Source organism: Lepidochelys kempii, chromosome 18, assembly GCF_965140265.1.
Source record: "Lepidochelys kempii isolate rLepKem1 chromosome 18, rLepKem1.hap2, whole genome shotgun sequence".
Lineage (NCBI taxonomy): Eukaryota > Metazoa > Chordata > Testudines > Cheloniidae > Lepidochelys > Lepidochelys kempii.
The window spans coordinates 1,412,590-1,430,198 of record NC_133273.1 but is presented as its reverse complement, the minus strand read 5'-3'; the positions used below and the strand labels follow the sequence as shown (position 1 = coordinate 1,430,198).

At 45.7% G+C, this 17,609-nt stretch overlaps 1 protein-coding gene across 17 annotated transcripts in view; it reads left to right on the top strand.

Annotated features, from left to right (window-relative positions):
• The window catches only part of EIF4G3 (eukaryotic translation initiation factor 4 gamma 3), a 440,859-nt gene extending 423,675 nt beyond the window's left edge, over nucleotides 1–17,184 (top strand). For all 17 annotated transcript variants that reach the window (XM_073316601.1, XM_073316591.1, XM_073316590.1 and 14 more), the window contains 3 exons: nucleotides 7,004–7,085; nucleotides 12,211–12,357; nucleotides 16,811–17,184. In XM_073316601.1, coding sequence (XP_073172702.1) covers nucleotides 7,004–7,085; nucleotides 12,211–12,357; nucleotides 16,811–16,992 — 411 coding nt within the window. In that variant the 3' untranslated portion in view covers nucleotides 16,993–17,184. The remainder of the gene's footprint in view (nucleotides 1–7,003; nucleotides 7,086–12,210; nucleotides 12,358–16,810) is intronic.
• Nucleotides 17,185–17,609: the final 425 nt, after the last annotated feature.

Below are 17,609 nucleotides of genomic sequence, written 5' to 3'. Positions count from 1 at the left end.
AGGAGGGGAATAAACATGGGGAAATAGTTTTACTTTGCGTAATGACCCATCTACTCCCAGTCTCCATTCAAGCCTAAGTTAATTGTATCCAGTTTGCAATTAATTCCAATTCAGCAGTCTCTCGTTGGAGTCTGTTTTTGAAGTCTTTTTGTTGTAATATTGCGACCTTTAGGTCTGTAATCGAGTGACCAGAGAGATTGAAGTGTTCTCCAACTGCTTTATGAATGTTATAATTCTTGACATCTGATTTGTGTCCATTTATTCTTTTACGTAGAGACTGTCCAGTTTGACCAGTGTACATGGCAGAGGGGCATTGCTGGCACATGATGGCATATATCACATTGGTAGATGTGCAGGTGAACAAGCCTCTGATAGTGTGGCAGATGTGATTAGGCCCTATGATGGTGTCCCCTGAATAGATATGTGGACACAATTGGCAACGGGCTTTGTTGCAAGGATAGGTTCCTGCGTTAGTGGTTCTGTTGTGTGGTGTGTGGTTGCTGGTGAGTATTTGCTTCAGGTTGGGGGGCTGTCTGTAGGCAAGGACTGGCCTGTCTCCCAAGATTTGTGAGAGTGATGGGTCATCCTTCAGGATAGGTTGTAGATCCTTGACGATGCGTTGGAGAGGTTTTAGTTGGGGGCTGAAGGTGATGGCTAGTGGCGTTCTGTTATTATCTTTGTTGGGTCTGTCCTGTAGTAGGTGACTTCTGGGTACTCTTCTGGCTCTGTCAGTTTGTTTCTTCACTTCAGCAGGTGGGTATTGTACTTGTAAGAATACTTGATAGAGATCTTGTAGGTGTTTGTCTCTGTCTGAGGGGTTGGAGCAAATGCGGTTGTATCGTAGAGCTTGGCTGTAGACGATGGATCGTGTGGTGTGGTCTGGGTGAAAGCTGGAGGCATGTAGGTAGGAATAGCAGTCAGTAGGTTTCCTGTATAGGGTGGTGTTTATGTGACCATCGCTTATTAGCACCGTAGTGTCCAGGAAGTGGATCTCTTGTGTGGACTGGTCCAGGCTGAGGTTGATGGTGGGATGGAAATTGTTGAAATCATGGTGGAATTCCTCAGGGGCTTCTTTTCCATGGGTCCAGATGATGAAGAGGTCATCAATATAGCGCAAGTAGAGTAGGGGCGTTAGGGGACGAGAGCTGAGGAAGCGTTGTTCTAAGTCATAGAATCATAGAATATCAGGGTTGGAGGGGACCCCTGAAGGTCATCTAGTCCAACCCCCCGCTCGAAGCAGGACCAATTCCCAGTTAAATCATCCCAGCCAGGGCTTTGTCAAGCCTGACCTTAAAAACCTCTAAGGAAGGAGATTCTACCACCTCCCTAGGTAACGCATTCCAGTGTTTCACCACCCTCTTAGTGAAAAAGTTTTTCCTAATATCCAATCTAAACCTCCCCCACTGCAACTTGAGACCATTACTCCTCGTTCTGTCATCTGCTACCATTGAGAACAGTCTAGAGCCATCCTCTTTGGAACCCCCTTTCAGGTAGTTGAAAGCAGCTATCAAATCCCCCCTCATTCTTCTCTTCTGCAGGCTAAACAATCCCAGCTCCCTCAGCCTCTCCTCATAAGTCATGTGTTCTAGTCCCCTAATCATTTTTGTTGCCCTTCGCTGGACCCTCTCCAATTTATCCACATCCTTCTTGTAGTGTGGGGCCCAAAACTGGACACAGTACTCCAGATGAGGCCTCACCAATGTCGAATAGAGGGGAACGATCACGTCCCTCGATCTGCTCGCTATGCCCCTACTTATACATCCCAAAATGCCATTGGCCTTCTTGGCAACAAGGGCACACTGCTGACTCATATCCAGCTTCTCGTCCACTGTCACCCCTAGGTCCTTTTCCGCAGAACTGCTGCCTAGCCATTCGGTCCCTACTCTGTAGCGGTGCATTGGATTCTTCCATCCTAAGTGCAGGACCCTGCACTTATCCTTATTGAACCTCATCAGATTTCTTTAGGCCCAATCCTCCAATTTGTCTAGGTCCTTCTGTATCCTATCCCTCCCCTCCAGCGTATCTACCACTCCTCCCAGTTTAGTATCAACAGCAAATTTGCTGAGAGTGCAATCCACACCATCCTCCAGATCATTTATGAAGATATTGAACAAAACCGGCCCCAGGACCGACCCTTGGGGCACTCCACTTGATACCGGCTGCCAACTAGACATGGAGCCATTGATCACTACCCGTTGAGCCCGACAATCTAGCCAGCTTTCTACCCACCTTATAATGCATTCATCCAGCCCATACTTCCTTAACTTGCTGACAAGAAGCATAAAAATGTTGGCATACTGTGGGGCCATGCGGGTACCCATAGCAGTGCCGCTGATTTGAAATAGTCCCCAAATGTGAAATAGTTATGGGTGAGGACAAACCCCTCAGACAGAGACAAACACCTACAAGATCTCTATCAAGCATTCTTACAACTACAATACCCACCTGCTGAAGTGAAGAAACAAATTGACAGAGCCAGAAGAGTACCCAGAAGTCACCTACTACAGGACAGACCCAACAAAGATAATAACAGAATGCTACTAGCCATCACCTTCAGCCCGCAACTAAAACCTCTCCAACGCATCATCAAGGATCTACAGCCTATCCTGAAGGACGACCCATCACTCTCACAAATCTTGGGAGACAGGCCAGTCCTTGCCTACAGACAGCCCCCCAACCTGAAGCAAATACTCACCAGCAACCACACAACAGAACCACTAACGCAGGAACCTATCCTTGCAACAAAGCCCGTTGCCAACTGTGTCCACATATCTATTCAGGGGACACCATCCTGCTGGTAATAGCTCATGTTAAGTGATCACTCTCCTTACAGTGTGTGTGATAACACCCATTTTTTCATGTTCTGTGTGTATATAAATCTTCTCACTGTATTTTCCACTGAATGCATCCGACGAAGTGAGCTGTAGCTCACGAAAGCTTATGCTCAAATAAATTGGTTAGTCTCTAAGGTGCCACAAGTCCTCCTGTTCTTTTTGCAAATACAGACTAACAAGGCTGCTACTCTGAAACTTATTTTCACTTTTCAGTCTTTCAAGATCACAGAAGATTTCCTCTGATTCATTGTGAATCGGGTACACTACCGGTTTACTATGCTCCCATTTGGCCTGTCAGCAGCCCCTCAGGTTTTCACGAAGTGCATGGCAATCGTTGCGGCCTTCTTGAGGAACCAAAGTACTCAGGTTTACCCTTACCTCAATGACTGGCTGATTAAAGGTAGAACCAAGGCCCAGGTGGAGGCAAATGTATGGTTAATACTGTCAACCTTCAAGAAGATAGGTCCGTTGATAAACATGCAGAAATTGACACTCTCACGAGTTCAAAGAATAGAATTTATAGGGGTAGTCCTTGACTCAGTCCAGGCCAGAGCCTTCCGGAGACCGGGTTCCAGGCCCTAGGCACGACCATAGAAAGCCTTAGAAACCACCCCATCCACCATGGCAAGAAACTGCGTAAAACTCCTGGGGCACATGGCCTCGTGCACTTACGTGGTGCAGCATACAAGATTACGACCTAGACCTCTCCAGACTTGGCTAGCATCAGTGTACCGGCAGGGCTAGAACTGCTTGGTCATGGTTCTCACACTTCTCCCTTTGTTAATTACCACTCTCCTTTGGTGGTTGGACCTGAAGACAGTATTTGTAAGTCTCCCATTCTTGAGACCACATCTATCAATTTCTTTTGTCACTGACGCATCTGGGCTGGTTTGGGGGGGCGCAGCTAGGTGTACTCAGAACTCGGGGCCTCTGATCCCAGGTAGAGCTCTCGCTACACATCAACACGGGGGAACTCAGAGTGGTGTGCCTTGCCTGCCAAACGTTCCAGCCCCACCTGGAAGGCAAATGTATGTCAGTATTTACAGACAACACGACAGCGATGTTCTGTATAAACAAACCGTGTCAAGTGTGCTCCTCTCACCTTTGCCAGGAAGCCGTTCGCCTGTGGGATTTCTATATAACCCACTCAGTCCACCTCAAAGCCTCCTATCTTCCATGCACAGAACAAGTTAGCAGATCATCTCAGCAGATCCTGCAGCTGTAATTTTCACTCCATGCATCTGAAGAACTGTTTTTTTACACACAAAAGCTTATACCCAAATAAATCTGTTAGTCTTTAAGGTGCCACCGGACTCCTTGTTGTTTTTGTGGATACAGACTAACACGGCTATCCCCTGATACTTTTCTCCAATTATGAGTGGTCCATTCACCCAGACATCGTGAAGGACATTCCACAGAGGCGAGGAGATCCCCAGATAGATTTGTTTGCAACAAGACACAACAGGAACTGTCTGCAGTTTCTGCTCCTTCCTGAATCACAGCCCAAGCTCACTCAAAGACATGTTTCTCCTCCCTTGGAAGGACCATCTCTTTTATGCATTTCCTCCCATTCCGCTCATACGCAATGTCCTGCTGAAAGTCAGAGAGGAAGAAACGAGCCTGATCCTGATAGCCCCGGCCTGCCCACGTCACCAGTGGTTTACCAGCCTTCTGGACTCTCAGTGGAAACACCAACCAGCTTGCCTCTGTTTCCAGATCTGATCTCTGAGGACCACAGCCGTTTACATCATCCAAACCTCGAGTCCCTTCATCTCACAGCCTGGAAGCTCCATGGCTGAACTCCTTGGAGCTAGCATGATCCGGACTGGTTCGAGAGATCCTTTTAGGGATCAGGAAACCATCCACTAGAGCTGTGTACCTGGCAAAGCAGGAAAGGTTCTCTATCTGGTCAGCACAGAAAGGTGTTTCACCCACGCAGTCATCAGTGCCATTCATTCTGAATTACTTACTACACCTGAAGCAGCCAGGGCTATTGCTGTCATCGATTAGAGTCCACCTGGCTGCAATTTCGGCATTTCACCCTTGGGTAACTGGCTGGTCCATCTTTGCAAACTTGATCTGAAGTAATTTCCTCAAAGGCCTGGACAGACAGTACCCCTAAGTGTGACAACCACTCCCACCTTGGGATCTCAACCTGGTATTGTTGAGGCTCATGAGTCCCCCATTTGAGCCATTGGCAACATATTCTCTCCTCTACTTGTCCTGGAAGGTGGCCTTTCTGGTGGCCATTACTGCCGTTAGAGGAGGGTCTTGGAGATTAGGGTTCTTACTTCGGAACCTCCTTACATGGTATTCTTCAAGGACAAGGTCTAGCTACACCCTCACCCAGCTTTCCTACTGAAGGTGGTTTCACAATTCCATAGTAACCTGGACATATTCCTTCCTGTCTTCTATCCAAAACCACATGCCAATAGCCAGGAGCAGAGATTTCACTCACTAGATGTCAGACATGTGCTTGCCTTCTACATAGAAGGACTAAATCGTTCCGGAAAACTACACAACTCTTAGTGGTGATGGCAGACAGGATGAAAGGTCTTCCAGTCTCAGCCCAGAGAATTTCATCGTGGATCACTTCTTGTATCTGCACATGCTACGACTTAGCGGAGATCCCTGCTCCGTCCCTGATGGCACATTCCACAAGGGCACAAGCATCTTCAGCTGCATTCCTGGCAGAGCTTCCAATCCAGGACATCTGTAGAGCAGGAACATGGTCTTGGCCCACACTTTTGCATCACGCTGTGCCATCACTAGGCAGGCCAGAGACAATTCTGGATTTGGCAGAGCGGTGCTACAATCTGCTTGTCAATGAACTCTGAACCCTCCTGCTACACCTGCATTGGAATGGACATGAGCAAGCACTTGAAAAAATGCTAACCTTCCGTAAAGTGTTGTTCTTCAAGATGTGTTGTTCATGTCCATTCCAAACCCCCACTCTCACCCCCACCCCTCTGTTGGAGATAGCCGGCAAGGAGGAACAGAGAGGGTGGCAGGTCCCTGTATCTCGCGCTATGAGGGCACGACTCCAGGGGGCACCAGAACCAACCTAATGAATACCACTGAGGGAAAACTTTCTGGCGGCGGTGCTTGGGGCAAGCACACACCTACATTGAATGGACATGAGCAACACATCTTGAAGAACAAGTTACAGGTTAGTAACTGATTTTTATTCAATTAAATTAATAGACAGCAGATTTAAAACAAATAAAAGGAAGTTCTTCTCACAATGGGATGTCAACATGTGGGACTGATTGCCGTGGGATATTGTGAAGGCCAAAAGTATACCTGGGTTCAAAAAAGAATTAGATAAGTACATGGAGGGTTGGTCCATCAATAGCTATTAACTGTGATGATCAGGGAATGCAACCCCATGCTCTGGGTGTCTCTAAACCTCCAAATGCCAGAAGCTGGGACTGAATGACAGAGGATGGATCACTCAGATTTGCCTTGTTCAGTTCATTCCCTCATCTGGCACTGGCCCCTGTCACTGGCCACTGGCCATTGGTCTGACCCAGTATGGCTGTTCTTATCTTGATGTATGCTTGCAACTAAACATAGTTCAGCACCATTTCACCTCTCTGTTGTTAACACAGTTTGTCAGAAACAGGTCATTTTTCTACTGCTGTAGAGTCAGCATGGTCCGGAGGAGAGATCACAAGACTGAAAGTCTGGGAACATCTCAGTTCTGGTTCTGGTCCTGGCTTTGCCATCAGCTCTCTTGTAGATTTGGGCAAGTCATTTAACCACTCTGTCAGTTTCCAATCTGTATGATGAGGATAAGACTCACCTTACAGAGATATTGTGTAGCATGATTAATTAAAATTGTACATCATTTTGGAAACGTAAAATGTTGTATAAATGCCAAGTATTATTTCAGAATGTTTCTCTAGCTAAATGAATAGTGAACGTGTGTAGTTAGATAGATTGTAGTGTTGATTACAGGAGATATATTGGCAAACATTAACACAGCTGAGCTATTTTTGAGAAGTTTAGTGGGGAAGATGAATTTTTACACAAGGGATTAATTGGAGTCCTACTGTAGCAGCTTTCACTGAACTTGCACTTAGTGCCAAATGCAGCAGTGGATTTTGGAAACAGTTTCTTTTGTACATTAGAGTGCTTTTAACTGGTCCATTTACTCTTGATTTCAGGCTAATCTAGATGAAAGCCAGATGAGTTCACCTACATTCCTTAGAGCTTTAATGACAGCAGTTTGTAAAGCGGCCATTACAGGTGAGTAACTTTCAAGATAAGGCTGTACAAAACCATCAAATATGAAAGTAATGAATTTACAGATTACTTGGATTTTAACCACTTATTTTTCTGTTTGAGGCTGGCTAATCTTTGATACAAACTGTGCATCAAGATTTTTTTCTCCCAGATTGTAGAGTTTTACTGCTGAAGAAAGTGAAGACAGAGACTGACACCACTGTCAAGAGCCAGTCATAGTGCAGGAGAGGTGTGCCAGCTGCCCCTTCCACACATAGGTCTGCCAGTGCCCTTCAATTCTTTACCTGCAGCATCTTGGTCCCCCTTGAGTGGGGACTTACGCCTCTGTTGAATTATGCCTGATTGCTGATTTTCCAATGTAGATGAAAATCCACTAGATGCTATTCTGAAATAGGTTCTGTTTGTGTGTTTGTTTTTTTGGTACTCTAAATAAAAAATTGGACTTAAAATCTTTGCAGAGGTCCCTAGCGTCCATGGAACATGGAGAGTGCAGCATTTCACTTTCAAAGTCTGATACTAGAGAAAAATAAATTTATGTGGCTTAAATACTGCTGTTATTTTCCTCTAAGATAACAGGAATCATGAGAATGTGCTAACAAAGCAGCAACTAATTTACAGGTATCTGGATTGAACTGTCTGTGAGGTTTCAGCCTTTTAAAAATTATTCTTTCAAGTGTTTTCTCTTGGGATGGGTGTAATTGAATTTCATCTCACTGTTGCATGGATTTCAGAGAGGACAAAATCAAGGGAGAGTTCTTTTTTCTCTGAGAGTATAATCTTCTTGATGCCACCTACTGTTAAAATCTAGATGCTGCAGGATTTCATCATTAATATTTAGGGATTTCCTGATACATCCTTGCTCTGTGAATATCAGTAATGTCTTGTTCTGGTTTTGTTTTCTATCATAGAATATCAGGGTTGGAAGGGACCTCAGGAGATCATCTAGTCCAACCCCCTGCTCAAAGCAGGACCAATCCCCAACTTTTGCCCCAGATCCGTAAATGGCCCCCTCAAGGATTGAACTCACAACCCTGGGGTATCCCTCCCCCCTATCATCTCTATCTAGGTTTTTTCATTTTTGCTCAGACTTTTTCTTTCATGCTCTTTTGAGTATATGCTGGCTAAAAGCTGCTGAATATTTTTCTATAGATAACTCTTCCTGTGGGGGTGTACATTTTTGTGGACTTCTAGCAGGGCTAGATATACTTTGGTTTTCTTATTTGTGATTTAGTGTTCTATTCCTGTTTGTCTTTTGAAAGAAAAACGTCCTTGTAATTATTTTCAAATCTCAGGAAAAAAAGAAGAATGTCAACCTCTCTTTGTGCGTAGATATTCAAGTATTCAAGTGCATGTGCTTACATGAAGGCTGGATAGAGACCTCAACTTGGTCTCTCTTTCACCTGTCCATGAAGACAGCATTTCTAATTGTCATCACCTCAGCTAGGCACATAGGAGAAATAGCAGCCCTGATGAGACATCCACCATACACGGTCTTTTTTAAAGACAAAGTAATTCTGAGGCTGCCTCCCACCTTTCCTCCTAAAGTTACCTCTGCTTTCCATATGAATCAACAGATCCATCTTCCTTTTTTTCCCCAAAAGCACATCGTGGTAACAGGGAGGTAATTCTGCACATGCTAGACGTTAGAAGCATTCTACTTGGACAGGACTAAGGACTTCAGGATGTTCTCTAAACTTTTCCTCTCGCTCATGGAAAGATCCAAAGGCTCCGTGATATGGGCTTAAAGACTATCCAAATGGGTCTCTGGTTGCATTAATCACTGTTATCAAGGGTGCAATCTTTGTACGCACTCCACAAGGTCAATTTCTAACTTGGTCACATTTTTTAAAGATGTCCCTATTGCAGAAATCTGCAGAGCAGCACTTTGGGCTTCTGTCCACATTTTCACAGAACATTATGTGATCACTGGAGATTCAGCCTTCGATGCCATCTTCAGCTCCACAGTACTCTCTGTAGTAACAGAGTCTACTTTGAAGCCCCAGCCCTCCATGGAGAATATTATTGTGAAGTCATCTGTAGTGGAGCACCCAGAGGGACACCACTTGAAGAAGAAGAGGAAGTTACCTTAGAATCATAGAATCATAGAATCATAGAATATCAGGGTTGGAAGGGACCCCAGAAGGTCATCTAGTCCAACCCCCTGCTCAAAGCAGGACCAATTCCCAGTTAAATCATCCCAGCCAGGGCTTTGTCAAGCCTGACCTTAAAAACCTCTAAGGAAGGAGATTCTACCACCTCCCTAGGTAACGCATTCCAGTGTTTCACCACCCTCTTAGTGAAAAAGTTTTTCCTAATATCCAATCTAAACCTCCCCCACTGCAACTTGAGACCATTACTCCTCGTTCTGTCATCTGCTACCATTGAGAACAGTCTAGAGCCATCCTCTTTGGAACCCCCTTTCAGGTAGTTGAAAGCAGCTATCAAATCCCCCCTCATTCTTCTCTTCTGCAGGCTAAACAATCCCAGCTCCCTCAGCCTCTCCTCATAACTCATGTGTTCCAGTCCCCTAATCATTTTTGTTGCCCTTCGCTGGACTCTCTCCAATTTATCCACATCCTTCTTGAAGTGTGGGGCCCAAAACTGGACACAGTACTCCAGATGAGGCCTCACCAATGTCGAATAGAGGGGAACGATCACGTCCCTCGATCTGCTCGCTATGCCCCTACTTATACATCCCAAAATGCCATTGGCCTTCTTGGCAACAAGGGCACACTGCTGACTCATATCCAGCTTCTCGTCCACTGTCACCCCTAGGTCCTTTTCTGCAGAACTGCTGCCTAGCCATTCGGTCCCGAGTCTGTAGCTGTGCATTGGGTTCTTCCGTCCTAAGTGCAGGACCCTGCACTTATCCTTATTGAACCTCATCAGATTCCTTTTGGCCCAATCCTCCAATTTGTCTAGGTCCTTCTGTATCCTATCCCTCCCCTCCAGCGTATCTACCACTCCTCCCAGTTTAGTATCATCCGCAAATTTGCTGAGAGTGCAATCCACACCATCCTCCAGATCATTTATGAAGATATTGAATAAAACCGGACCCAGGACCGACCCCTGGGGCACTCCACTTGATACCGGCTGCCAACTAGACATGGAGCCATTGATCACTACCCGTTGAGCCCGACAATTTAGCCAGCTTTCTACCCACCTTATAGTGCATTCATCCAGCCCATACTTCCTTAACTTGCTGACAAGAATACTATGGGAGACCGTGTCAAAAGCTTTGCTAAAGTCAAGAAACAATACATCCACTGCTTTCCCTTCATCCACAGAACCAGTAATCTCATCATAAAAGGCGATTAGATTAGTCAGGCATGACCTTCCCTTGGTGAATCCATGCTGGCTGTTCCTGATCACTTTCCTCTCATGCAAGTGCTTCAGGATTGATTCTTTGAGGACCTGCTCCATGATTTTTCCAGGGACTGAGGTGAGGCTGACTGGCCTGTAGTTCCCAGGATCTTCCTTCTTCCCTTTTTTAAAGATTGGCACTACATTAGCCTTTTTCCAGTCATCCGGGACTTCCCCGGTTCGCCACGAGTTTTCAAAGATAATGGCCAGTGGCTCTGCAATCACAGCCGCCAATTCCTTCAGCACTCTCGGATGCAACTCGTCCGGCCCCATGGACTTGTGCACGTCCAGCTTTTCTAAATAGTCCCTAACCGCCTCTATCTCCACAGAGGGCTGGCCATCTCTTCCGCATTTTGTGATGCCCAGCGCAGCAGTCTGGGAGCTGACCTTGTTAGTGAAAACAGAGGCAAAAAAAGCATTGAGTACATTAGCTTTTTCCACATCCTCTGTCACTAGGTTGCCTCCCTCATTCAGTAAGGGGCCCACACATTCCTTGGCTTTCTTCTTGTTGCCAACATACCTGAAGAAACCCTTCTTGTTACTCTTGACATCTCTGGCTAGCTGCAGCTCCAGGTGCGATTTGGCCCTCCTGATAACATTCCTACATGCCCGAGCAATATTTTTATACTCTTCCCTGGTCATATGTCCAACCTTCCACTTCTTGTAAGCTTCTTTTTTATGTTTAAGATCCGCTAGGATTTCACCATTAAGCCAAGTTGGTCGCCTGCCATATTTACTATTCTTTCGACTCATCGGGATGGTTTGTCCCTGTAACCTCAACAGGGATTCCTTGAAATACAGCCAGCTCTCCTGGACTCCTTTCCCCTTCAAGTTAGTCCCCCAGGGGATCCTGGCCATCCGTTCCCTGAGGGAGTCGAAGTCTGCTTTCCTGAAGTCCAGGGTCCGTATCCTGCTGCTTACCTTTGTTCCCTGCGTCAGGATCCTGAACTCAACCAACTCATGGTCACTGCCTCCCAGATTCCCATCCACTTTTGCTTCCCCCACTAATTCTACCCGGTTTGTGAGCAGCAGGTCAAGAAAAGCACCCCCCCTAGTTGGCTCCTCTAGCACTTGCGCCAGGAAATTGTCCCCTACGCTTTCCAAAAACTTCCTGGTGTTTCATCGTGTTACCTTGTGCAGTAACACGATGGTTCTTCAAGGTGTGTGTTCTAGTGGGTGCTCGACAACCCGCCTTCCTCTCCTCTACTTCGGAGTTCTCTATAAGGGGCTCTGCGGTAGAGAAGGAACTGAGGGGGGGTCACCCACACAGTGCTAGATAGCCTCCAGGCAGACCATGAGTGGGGGAGAGCACATGTGCAGGCTGAACAGACACTGCTACCTAAAATCTCTGATTAGAGATGCTGGGACACAAATACACGTAGAGTGGAGCACCCATGGGGACACACATCTCGAAGAACCATTGTTACCGCACAAGGTGAGTAACTTTCTCTTCCTATTATAGAAATAGCCAGTACAATATGAGTGCAATTTTGCATGTGCATACATGAAGGCTGGGTTGAGAGGCCTGGCTGAAAATGTGGTCCAGAGTCTCTGAAAGTGTTCATTGGAATTGGGGAGTGAGAAGCAGATATGTTCCTATCATAGAAATAGCCAATACTCTTTTGTGTCCCATCTGTTTCAGTCCTCTTCCCGTTTCTGACTAACCTGAGTTTGTTATTTCTATTTCTATAAATAAATATGATGAAAAACCTGCCCCTGGCTTCAGATCCATCAAAAGTAACCCTGATTCTTCTTTTCTCTCCAGCGGATTCTTCTAGTTTCCGTGTGGACACGGCTGTTGTCAAGCAGAGAGTGCCGATCTTACTCAAGTACCTAGACTCAGATACGGAGAAGGAACTACAAGCACTTTATGCACTACAAGCATCAATAGTAAAACTTGATCAGCCTCCTAGTAAGTGTTTTTTTGTGTTTGGGATTTGAAAAATGACTGTATGGCATTGAAGGAAAGATCCAGGTGGAGGGTCAGACTTGGGTCTTAGATAGAGTCTGGCAGATTGTGCTCTTCCTGAAGGTGGAACAGACTGGTTAGGTGGGTGCCAAGGGGCTGAAGGCAAACTACTATTATAGCTTTCAGAGGAGCAGCCGTGCTAGTCGGTATCCGCAAAAAGAAGAGGAGGACTCGTGGCGCCTTAGAGACCAACCCATTTATCGGAGCATGAGCTTTACATCCGATGGAGTGAGCTGGAGCTCAGGAAAGCTCATGCTCCAATAAATGGGTTCGTCTCTAAGGTGCCACGAGTCCTCCTGTTCTTTTTACGATTACAGCATCCAATTATACAGTGCATGGCTTTAGAATCATAGAATATCAGGGTTGGAAGGGAACCCAGGAGGTCATCTAGTCCAATCCCCTGCTCAAAGCAGGACCAATCCCCAACTAAATCATCATAGACCAATACTCTTCCCCACCCTCCTGGCTGAAGGTGAGCTCCTCTATTGGCTGCCACCATAAGCAGTCGAGAAGGAAATGCCCATAATGTGGAGAGAGGAAAAAAAATGTTTTATCCTCTGCTGCATTTAGTACCAATCGCTCTACTTACATTTCAGGGCAACTGCACCTGCACACCCGCACCATGAGCCCTTGAGGGCATCTGCTCTAGGCTCTTGGGTCTTCCGCCATCACCTCTCTAGGTTAGAGACCCAGGTTTCTCTCCCTCCTGACAGAAGTTTTTGCAGGCTGTACAGTTCCCTGTCTACACTGTGATATCTCAGCAAGCCAGGCTGCATAAACAGGCCAACGTCTGCGCTTTGCTTTCTCCCCAAAGGCTGTGAACAGTTGTAATTGCCAGAAGTCCCAAGCTACCACACAGCCCTCTCTAAGCAAGTACATTTATTCTTAAGACTAAAGCATTACAGAGAAAACTTATTAAAAACCATAAAAGAATCTACATGCATGACAATAAGCCTACCAGACTCCAACACACCTCAGCTCCAACCCGGACTCTGGTGGAAGTCAGTCCTTCAAACCCACCATGGGGATTTTCTGTGATTACAAGTTCATAACAAACAGTTTTGGCGTTTGATCTTGAGACTCTGGGAACATGTAATCAGCAGACAATGGTCTCCTCAAGGCATAACTTCCAAAGGCTGGCTTTTTGCATAGATGGGGTGGGGAATTTGCATTCACCTCCCACTAGAGATTCCCCCCAAGCAAATCACTTGACCCTGTTTGTCCCCAAAGTCCATTCTTGTCTGGCACGTTGTTCAGTACAGTCGTTTGAAGTTCATAATACTTCCCAGGGTTCACATCACATTTCCTCCCTAGAGAGATTACATACAATCCTGGCCCACAATCATAGATAACCTTTCCATTTAATGCAATGGACTCCAAAGATACTTAAATCATAGAGTCATAGAATATCAGGGTTGGAAGGGACCTCAGGAGGTCATCTAGTCCAACCCCCTGCTCAAAGCAGGACCAATCCCCAACTCAGTCATCCCAGTCAGGACTTTGTCAAGCCTGACCTTAAAAACTTCTAAGGAAGGAGACTCCACCACCTCCCTAGGTAACGCATTCCAGTGTTTCACCACCCTCCTAGTGAAAAAGTTTTTCCTAATATCCAACCTAAACTTCCTCCACTGCAACTTGAGACCATTAGTCCTCGTTCTGTCATCTGCTACCACTGAGAACAGTCTAGATCCATCCTCTTTGGAACCCCCTTTCAGGTAGTTGAAAGCAGCTATCAAATCCCCCTCATTCTTCTCTTCCGCAGGCTAAACAATCCCAGTTCCCTCAGCCTCTCCTCATAAGTCATGTGTTCCAGACCCCTAATAATTTTTGTTGCCCTCCGCTGGACTCTTTCCAATTTTTCCACATCCTCCTTGTAGTGTGAGGCCCAAAACTGGACACAGTACTCCAGATGAGGCCTCACCAATGTCGAATAGAGGTGAACGATCACATCCCTCGATCTGCTGGCAATGCCTCTACTTATACATCCCAAAATGCCATTGGCCTTCTTGGCAACAAGGGCACACTGTTGACTCATATCCAGCTTCTCGTCCACTGTAACCCCAGGTCCTTTTCTGCAGAACTGCTGCCGAGCCATTCGGTCCCTAATCTGTAGCGGTGCATGGGAGTCTTCCATCCTAAGTGCAGGACTCTGCACTTCTCCTTGCTGAACCTCATCAGATTTCTTTTGGCCCAATCCTCCAATTTTTCTAGGGCCCTCTGTATCCTATCCCAAACCTCCAGCATATCTACCTCTCCTCCCAGTTTGGTGTCATCTGCAAACTTGCTGAGAGTGCAATCCACACCATCCTCTAAATCATTTATGAAGATATTGAACAAAATTGGCCCCAGGACTGACCCTTGGGGCACTTCACTTGATACCAGCTGCCAACTAGACATGGAGCCATTGATCACTACCCATTGAGCCGGACAATCTAGCCAACTTTCTGTCCACCTTATAGTCCATTCATCCAGCCCATACTTCTTTAACTTGCTGGCAAGAATACTGTGGGAGACCGTGTCAAAAGCTTTGCTAAAGTCAAGGAACAACACATCCACTGCTTTCCCCTCTTCCACAAAGCCAGTTATCTCGTCATAGAAGGCAATTAGATTAGTCAGGCATGACTTGCCCTTGGTGAATCCATGCTGACTGTTCCTGATTACTTTCCTCTCGTCTAAGTGCTTCAGAATCGATTCCTTGAGGACCTGCTCCATGATTTTTCCAGAGACTGAGGTGAGGCTGACTGGCCTGTAGTTCCCCGGATCCTCCTCCTTCCCTTTTTTAAAGATGGGCACTACATGAGCCTTTTTCCAGTCTTCCGGGACTTCCCCCGATGGCCATGAGTTTTCAAAGATAATGGCCAATGGCTCTGCAATCACATCCCCCAACTCCATTAGCACTCTCAGATGCAGTGCATCCGGCCTCTTGACTTGTGCTCGTCCAGCTTTTCTAAATAGTCCCGAACCACTTCTTTCTCCACGGAGGGCTGGTCACCTCCTCCCCATGCTGTGCTGCCCTGTGCAGCAGTCTGGGAGCTGACCTTGTTCGTGAAGACAGAGGCAAAAAAAGCATTGAGTACATTAGCTTTTTCCGCATCCTCTGTCACTAGGTTGCCTCCCTCATTCAGTAAGGGTCCCACACTTTCCTTGACTTTCTTCTTGTGGCTAACATACCTGAAGAAACCCTTCTTGTTACTCTTAACGTCTCTTGCTAGCTGCAACTCCAGGTGTGATTTGGCTTTCCTGATTTCACTCCTGCATGCCCGAGCAATATTTTTATACTCTTCCCTGGTCATTTGTCCAATCTTCCACTTCTTGTAAGCTTCTTTTTTGTGTTTAAGATCAGCAAGGATTTCACTGTTAAGCCAAGCTGGTCGCCTGCCATATTTACTATTCTTTCTACACATCAGGATGGTTCTTTCTACACATTGGGCTGTAACCTCAATAAGGATTCTTTAAAATACAGCCAACTCTCCTGGACTCCTTTCCCCCTCATGTTATTCTCCCAGGGGATCCTGCCCATCAGTTCCCTGAGGGAGTCAAAGTCTGCTTTTCTGATGTCCAGGGTCCGTATTCTGCTGCTCTCCTTTCTTCCCTGCATCAGGATCCTGAACTCAACCATCTCATGGTCACTGCCTCCCAGGTTCCCATCCACTTTTGCTTCCCCTACTAATTCTTCCCGGTTTGTGAGCAGCAGGTCAAGAAGAGCTCTGTCCCTAGTTGGTTCCTCCAGCACTTGCACCAGGAAATTGTCCCCTTCACTTTCCAAAAACTTCCTGGGTTGTCTGTGCACCGCCTTATTGCTCTCCCAGCAGATATCAGGGTGATTGAAGTCTCCCATAAGAACCAGAGCCTGCGATCCAGTAACTTCCATTAGTTGCTGGAAGAAAGCCTTGTCCACCTCATCCCGCTGATCCGGTGGTCTATAGCAGACTCCCACCACGACATCACCCTTGTTGCTCACGCTTCTAAACTTAATCCCAAAAGGTTTTTCCAGGATACTGTAAGAAATCATCGTATCTGTAACTTAGATGCTGTCCTAATTTCTAAACTAGTGAAACTAGGTAGCTCAGAATGGCCACTGTAGATTCTGTTCCATGGCCACTTGCTGGTATATGCGCACACGCTGCTGCCTTTCCAGCCCTCTCTTTAACATATGACAGCATGTTTTGTAGCATCAGAGGAATCTTTACTTTAGCAAGTGTGTATTTAACCTTCATATCCTGCATAATCAGGGCACAACCACTATTAACAGCAGTTCCCGCTACTTGCTTTTCCACTTCTCACTGTAATAAAGTCCACTTTTATTCAGGTTTTAAACAGATAATCTCTAATCATTTCTGTATTTCCTTGTCTACCAACTACTGTACATTACTAAACAGATGTTTCCCCCTTGCAGATCTGTTGCGGATGTTTTTTGATTGCCTGTATGACGAGGAGGTGATATCGGAGGATGCCTTTTACAAATGGGAAAGCAGCAAGGACCCAGGAGAGCAGAATGGGAAAGGAGTAGCACTGAAATCAGTCACAGCATTCTTCACATGGCTACGGGAGGCTGAAGAGGAATCAGAGGATAATTAAAACTTAAAATACAGAAAACAAAACAAAAAAAAGAAACAATTTAAGTATTTTTTTAAAAAGTTTCACGTCTTCGCCAATCACAGTGCAGCAAGGCCAATTCTCGCGCATAACCCCCTCCTTCCCCCACATATGCACGAGTGGGAGAGGAAAAAAAATAGATAAACATAAAGGTGATCATGGAGGAAAAAGGTACTTGGGAAAAAAAAGTAAACGTCAAACCTGAGGGCGGGAGCACTAAACCAAAATACATGTATTATTTATAGAAAATATTTTCTGTTTTAATCATTTTTTGTTTTCTTTTTAAACAAGGACTCATACTTTAAAAAACAGATCTGTTTAGCAAAAAAAAAGTTGAAAACTTTAATTTATTATTTTAAGGACTGCAAATGCCAGTGTAATTTTTAAATTTGCAGTTTCTGTAAACAAATTGTATGATAGAAAAAAGCAGAGAAATAAATTTCCCTCCCCTTCAGCTGCACCTCAGTTTTGTATCAAAGCATGGTAGATAGTCAAAACTTTCAACAGGGTTTGGGGTAAGCTACATGAGGGAGAGATTTTTTTTTTTTTAATTGTCAGATTTTTCTGCCTGCCTCTCAGCTTGCTTCAGAGATTAAAAA